The sequence below is a fragment of the Blennius ocellaris genome, assembly GCF_963422515.1.
Source record: "Blennius ocellaris genome assembly, contig: SCAFFOLD_172, whole genome shotgun sequence".
Taxonomy (NCBI): domain Eukaryota; kingdom Metazoa; phylum Chordata; class Actinopteri; order Blenniiformes; family Blenniidae; genus Blennius; species Blennius ocellaris.
In genome coordinates, this window is record NW_027662246.1 from 1 (window position 1) to 7,500 (window position 7,500).

Here is a 7,500-nt window from a genome sequence, read left to right on the forward strand (position 1 = left end):
GCTTTAGCCATGTTAGGACCAGGAGAGGACAGGTTGGGGGTTCCTCACCCAGCAGGGCAGCGAAGCAGGGCAGGTGCTGGGTCTTGAGTCCCAGCTGGCGGGCGGCGCCTCCGACAGCAGGTACTGGTGTGTGGTCAGGTTCTTGCCGTTCCAGCTCAGTTTGAGGGCGTGCGAGGAGAAGTAGGCCGGCACGTTGCACAGGGCGAACTCCGAGTCCTGGGCGATCAGGCCGGCGAATCCAAAGTCCCTGTAGAGGGACAGCACCTCCTGGTGGTGGTCCTCCAGGGTCTGCACCACCTGTAGGGGCAAGGCCACATCGGCACATTACTGAGACGCTCACCATCAAACCCCTGAGGGTCGGTACCAGCACCAGCACCACCTGCTGGGTCGTCACCCGGCCTGCATGTTGTTTCACCTCAGACACAGCTGCTCCACCCACTGCTCCACCCACTGCTCCCCCACCGCTCCCAGTTAGCGGGGGCTTATGGGGGTATTATTTAGCAAAACTAATACAAGAGCTGAAGATACAGACGACTCATCAGTTATGAACATTTTCACAATAGGCTGCTTTATTTTTACACGCGACTTTTGCTGCACTTCTAAGTCTGGGGGGGTCATTTAGCCTGGGGGGGGGACGTTTAGCCTGGGGGGGGTCATTCAGCCTGGGGGGGGCGGTTAGTAACCAACAACCTCTTCACTTCAACAATGAGGAGCCAAAACTGTTGTAACTCTTCCCCTAAATAACTATTATTGCAGTCAGAGCAGCGGGGGGGGGGGGGGGGGTCAATAGTCCAGCTTCTCACCTCAGTTAGAATTTTGTCATAATTGAATTTCAACAGAAAAGAGACCAGATGATCACTTTAACTCTGCATCAAGTGTGAAAATCCAACATGTGGAAGCGTTTCAGTGTTCCTGATAAGACCTCAAATATTTAACCGTCAACCTCAACTGGCAAAAACAGAAAGGGGGGGGGGGGGGGGGAGAGACGGGGGGTGAGAAACGGCAGAAACACACAATGATGTAAACGTACTACGGTACAACCAGGGGATATAAATAGTCTCCACTCAGCAGCTGCTCCACAATGTACGTGAAGGTTCAGCAGGTTCATGTTATGTAACATATAGACTCTATAGGAGCCAGCAGGGGGCGCTTCATTCCTCCACCAGGACCCCCAGCTCAATCTGACACCACCTCGTCCAAACAACCACAGAACCAGGGACAACCAGCACCAAGACCTGGTCCAGGTCAAAGACCTGGTCCAGTCAAGGACCTGGTCCAGTCAAGGACGTGACGCCTCCGGAAGTTAAAGAACAGCAGCATCAACTTGTCATGTCACACTACGTAGAGTCACGTAAGGCCACGTAGAGTCTCGTAAGGCCACGTAGAGTCACGTAAGGCCACGTAGAGTCACGTAAGGCCACGTAAACTCTCGTAAGGCCACGTAGTCTCGTAAGCCACGTAAACTCTCGTAAGGCCACGTAAAGCCACGTAAACTCTCGTAAGGCCACGTAAAGCCCACATACTCACGTAAGGCCACGTAGAGTCTCGTAAGGCCACGTAAACTCTCGTAAGGCCACGTAAACTCTCGTAAGGCCACGTAGTCTCGTAAAGCCACGTAAACTCTCGTAAGGCCACGTAGAGTCTCGTAAGGCCACGTAAACTCTCGTAAGGCCACGTAAAGCCACATACTCACGTAAGGCCACGTAGAGTCTCGTAAGGCCACGTAAAGCCACGTAAACTCTCGTAAGGCCACGTAAAGCCACATACTCACGTAAGGCCACGTAGAGTCTCGTAAGGCCACGTAGAGTCTCGTAAGGCCACGTAGAGTCTCGTATGGCCACGTAGAGTCTCGTATGGCCACGTAAAGCCACGTAGAGTCACGTAAGGCCACGTAGAGTCACGTAAGGCCACGTAGAGTCACGTAAGGCCACGTAGAGTCTCGTAAGGCCACGTAAACTCTCGTATGGCCACATAAAGCCACGTAAACTCTCGTATGGCCACATAAAGCCACGTAAACTCTCGTAAGGCCACGTAAGGCCAGTCTACACGGGGACACGTCTCAGCTCAGAACCGTCTGGACCTTTAACTTCTAATGTTGTGGTTGTTCAGACGGAGGAGGAGGGTGGAGGATCTCCTCACTGTGGGAGGAGGGTGGAGGACTCCAGGCCGTCCAGAGGACCAGGACCAGGATCAGGAGGACCAGGACCAGGACCTGAAGGTGAATCTCTGCTTCCAGGATTTCAGATCCGAGTCTCTTAAAAAACTTTGATCTTTGAAAATGAATGAGGAACTAATTATTCTGAGCTGATTGTTGTGAGACGTCTTAAACTGGAGGGACGGAGGGACGGAGGCCGGCTGGGGGGGACGGAGGCCGGCTGGGGGGGACGGAGGCCGGCTGGGGGGACGGAGGGACGGAGGCCGGCTGGGGGGACGGAGGCTGGCTGGACGGCTCACCTGACCCCCAGACCGGAGGTTTGAAACCCTCATGTTGCTTCTTCAATAATGCAGGAGCTTCACTGCTCCGTCAGCTCCATCAGCGTTGTCCTCCACCTGTCCAGAAACTCTGGAATCCTCAGAAATAAACCCCAAACTAGTTTTGCTCAAGGCTCCAGCAGTTCCAGTCCTCAGGTTGAGGACGGCTCCCCTCTGGTGGCCTGGTGTAGTACTGCACCACCAGGTACTGCTGCTTCATCAGTAAGGTGGTGGGCCTCCACCCCTCCGTCACCATCTCCACCACTCAGTCTTGCCCCCACCACTCCATCACTATCTCCACCGCTCCGTCACTTCCCCCACTGCTCCGTCATCATCTCCACCGCTCCGTCACCATCTCTACCCCTCCATCACTCCCCAACATCTCCACTACACCGTCAATTTCCCCCCACCATCTCCACCACTGTCACTCCCCCCACCGCTCCATCACCATCTCCACCACCGTCACTACCTCCACCTCTCCGTCACTCCCCCCACCGCTCCGTCACCATCTCAACCACTGTCACTCCCCCCACTCAGTCACCATCTCCATCACTCCTCCACCGCTCCGCCACTATCTCTACTGCTCCGTCACTCCTCCCTCCGCTCCGTCACTACTCTCTACTGCTCCATCACTCCCCCCACCGCTCCGTCCACCATCTCAACCACTGTCACTCCCCCCACTCAGTCACCATCTCCATCACTCCCTCCACCGCTCCGCCACTATCTCTACTGCTCCGTCACTCCTCCCTCCGCTCCGTCACTATCTCTACTGCTCCATCACTCCCCCCTCCGCTCCGTCACTATCTCTACTGCTCCATCACTCCCCCCTCCACTTCGTCACTATCTCTACTGCTCCGTCACTCCCTCCACCGCTCCGTCACTATCTCCACCTCTCCGTTACTCCCCCCACCGCTCCGTCACTCCCTCCACCGTTATCTCTACTGCTCCATCACTCCCCCCACCTCTCCGTCACCCCCCCACCGCTCCATCACTCCCTCCACCGCTCCTTCACCATCTCTACTGCTCCGTCACTCCCCCCATCCCCCCCACCTCCCCCACCTCTCCGTCACTCCCCCCACCTCTCCGTCACTCTCTCCACCTCTCCGTCACTCACCCCACCTATCCGTCACCATCTCTACTGCTCCGTCACTCCCCCCACCTCTCCGTCACTCTCTCTACCTCTCCATCACTCTCTCCACCACTCACCCCACCTCTCCGTCACCATCTCTACTGCTCCGTCACTCACCCCACCTCTCCGTCACCATCTCTACTGCTCCGTCACTCACCCCACCTCTCCGTCACCATCTCTACTGCTCCGTCACTCCCCCCACCATCTCTACTGCTCCGTCACTCCCCCCACCTCTCCGTCACTCCCCCACCTCTCCGTCACTCACCCCACCTCTCCGTCACTATCTCTACTGCTCCGTCACTCCCCCACCTCTCCGTCACTCCCCCCACCTCTCCGTCACCATCTCTACTGCTCCGTCACTCACCCCACCGCTCCGTCACTCCCCCCACTGCTCCGTCACAAGTCTACATGTCATCCAGTGTGACACCGTCACCTGCATGAACCACCCCAGGATGTTTCCTCCTCACGAAGGTGGAGGTTCCGGGTCTGGTTGTCATGGTAACGCTGCTTCTATGCACTTGGTTACATTACATGCAAACAGCGTCTGGAACTAAAAGAGTATTACCACGATACTCATTATAATTACTATCTGTACACGTGTTGTGACTCTTACGCCCCGCAGGCCCGACAGGACCCCCGGGGGTCCTGGACCCGGAGGGCCCGGACCCGGTCCCGATGCGGACCTACTTGTTGGCGCAACACGCGCGCGGAGGAGGAAGCGGCGGCTTGAACTCACCCGCACTCGGAAGCGGAACATGGCGAGGCGGACGCAGTGGCTGAGGCAGGCCGGGGGCAGGAACCATGCCCGGGGAGGCGGGGTGGCCTTGCTGCCGACGTGGTTGACGATGAGCTGCGCCGTCTGCCGCTGGCCCTGCGCCCGCCGCGCCCACTCGGGCCAGCGCTCCTTGCCCAGGGTGCCGTTGAACACCACGACCAGCTCCAGGCCGCCCTGGTACAGGCAGGCCTGCGACAGGGCGGCCAGGTAGCCCAGCATGGCGTTCCACTCCCCCCCGCACACCCAGTCCGTCTGGTAGCCGCCGTACAGCCGCTGCAGGCCGGAGTCCGCGTCGACGAGGATCCGGGCGGGCGGCGGCGGCGGCGGCGGCGGGGGAGGAGGGGGAGGCATGGGCCCCGGGTGGTGGTGGTGGTGGTGCGGGTGGTGGTGAGGGTGATGGTGCGGGTTGTGGTGGTGGTGGTGGTGGTGGTGCGGGGGCTGGCGGGCCGCGGTCCGGGCGAGCTTCAGCAGGTCCACGGGGACGGCGGCCCCGGGACACCGCTTCTCCAGGTACTCCTGGAAGCCCTGCACGCCCATCACGGTGGTGTTGAGGCGGTGCGTGTGGCCGGCGGCGGGCTCGGCGGAGGTTCGGTACGCCGTGTTTGGAGCGTGGTGTGGGGCGACGAGCGAACCGTCTCGTGTGTGTGGGGTGGGGGGTGGGGGGGGGGGGGCTCGACTGGCGGGCCTGGCTGTCCTGGTGGTGGTGGGGGGGTTGGCTGCCGGGGACCGGGGGGGGGCGAGGATTAACGCGGGCTCGGCTCAGTGGTGGCGGAGGCTCGGGTCAGTGTCCATCCTGCTGCGGGTTCTGGTGACGTGCCAGCAGGCCGCGGGGGGGGAAAAAAAGTTCAGCACGAGCTCACGCCGCCATCCCGGGGCCGACACGACCCGGTTCCGGTGCTGGCTGGCGGGGAGCGGCCCGGTTCCGGTGCCGGTTTAGCGGGGCGACGGAGGGGTGTTTGCGGCAAACGTGTGGAAAAGGGCAAAGCTGCGGCTCGAAAACGGGGAAAAGTGCGCATTAGTTCGCTCCGCGGGCCGGACGGGAGGACCGGGCCGCCTCCTCCTCAGCCTGACAGCGGGGTTCGGTGGCGGCGCGGGCTTGCGGGTGGACGTCGGCACGTGTCGCGGTGTCGGGTTTTAATTTAAAAAAAAAAAAAAAAAAAAAAAAAAACTCCACTAATTAACGGCGCGCCGCCCGCCCGGACTATTTCTGCTAACTGCTAGCCGCTAGCCGCTGCTCGGGTCCCCGGCGTGATTTTGACGCGTCAACTCGGGCGAGACGGCCCGGGGCGGACGCGACGCGGAATGGGGTGGATGGTCGGCGAAAGAAAAGAAAGGGAACTAAAATAAAAAGGAGCTCGGAGCCCGTGGAGCCTCCCGCGCGGTGTCCTCACGGCTTCATGGCGGAGCGGAGCGGTTCAACTGCAGCCATCTTCAGACGTCCTCGCGGCCCAGCGGAGTGGGAGGGGGCGGGGCCGGGAGGAGGCGCGGCCGCCGGGGGCTCATGGGAAATGGAGTTCGCGGGCGCCATCGCGTCCTACGCGAGTGGCTGGGCTCGCTGGCGGGAAGGGAACTACAAGTCCCAGTGTTCAGGGGAACTGACAGTCTGGATGAGGATAAAAAGCCGTACAAGTGCCTCGCAAGTGAATCAAACTCCACTCCGGGTCGATTAACTTCCACAAAGCTCCTCAAAGTTCGTCTTCAAACACGACATTCATCACCTCGTGGCCGCTGGACACGGCGGGAGAACGTCTATCCGGCCCGGACCGCCTGCAGGAGATGTTGCTTGAATAATTGATCTCTGAAGCACAGATATAAAACCCGAATGACGTCACACGGGGATAAAGTGGATGATCCTCCAGTCAAATGTGAATAAAGTGAATGATCTTACAGGAGTTTGGTGTAACAGGTAGAATGGCCCCGTGTGTTATAGTGTGATTATGTCTCCCCCCTGTGGTGGTTGGTGGGATTACACCTCAGATGTGTTCAGAGATGTTTTTCTTTTTAACCAAGATTTCTCCTCCTCCTCTATCAACCATAGATATAGTATAAACCAGGGGTGTCCAACATGCGGCCCGGGGGCCAGAAGCGGCCCGCCAGAGGATCTAATCCGGCCGCCATGGGATTTTTATTTTTTTTTAAGTATAAATCTGAAAACTGACAGAGGCTGATCTAAAAACTCTAGATTGGCAAAAATGACATTCCGGAGTGGTAATAGAGACATAATAACATTATGATAGTTAACAGATAATAAATCGTTCCTTGAAGTTAACAGAGCGACGGAACAAGCGAGTTCCCCGCTAGGAGACGCTCCACTATTTTCTACCACAGAACTTGTTTATAATGAAGCGGGCGACTTTTGCTTCATCAGCAACGACTAAAACTACAAACTGCTGCAAATGAAAGCTGGATTTTTAACCATAAAATGAGTCTGTTAATGGATTCGTGTGAAAGAGAACTTTAATCAGTGTGTTTACGTAGGTTGCCATGGAAACGGCTGTAGAGCTGGTTCTATCGTTCTACACCTCCGTTCCTCCTCAAGCTGAAGCTTCGGATTCAAACACGTCCGGGAAGAAAGAGAGAGGAGCAGAAATTCACTGTGTAACTGTAACTATGTAACTGTAACTATGTAACTGTGTTACGCCCCCATGGTGAGAAATAAGCCCCGAGCTCATTCCCCTTATTATTGTTGTTGATTATTATTATTATTGTTGTTGTTGTCATTTCCTCTCCAGACACTGTTACAGTCCGTCTCCTGGTTCCTACTTTGGTGAAATCAGTGACGTAACGACGAGGTTCTACTGCCTCCTGGTGGTGAAACAACTGCTTCTTTGGACCTGGACTGGAACCTGAAGTGGAACCTGAAGTAGAACCTGAACTAGAACCTGAAGTGGAACCTGGTTCTTTCTGGTAGAAAAGACTCCCGACACACACACACACACACCTAGACCCCCCACACACACCCAGACCCCCCCCCTCCCACACACACACCCAGACCCCCCCTCCACACACACCTCATCCCCCCCTCCCCCCACACACACCTCGTTCCCCCCTCCCACACACACACCCAGACCCCCCCTCCACACACACCTCATCCCCCCCTCCCCCACACACACCTCGTTCCCCC

General features: G+C 57.6%; 1 protein-coding gene across 1 annotated transcript; it reads right to left on the bottom strand.

Annotated features, from left to right (window-relative positions):
- Window positions 1-48: 48 nt before the first annotated feature.
- On the bottom strand, window positions 49-5,762 carry fam120c (family with sequence similarity 120 member C; the record flags this gene model as incomplete). Its single annotated transcript, XM_080521419.1, is given in 3 exon segments — window positions 49-106; window positions 109-297; window positions 4,338-5,762. Coding segments are annotated over 3 exon segments (823 nt in total), but the record flags the coding sequence as incomplete, so codon positions are not given.
- Between the last annotated feature and the right edge of the window lie 1,738 nt (window positions 5,763-7,500).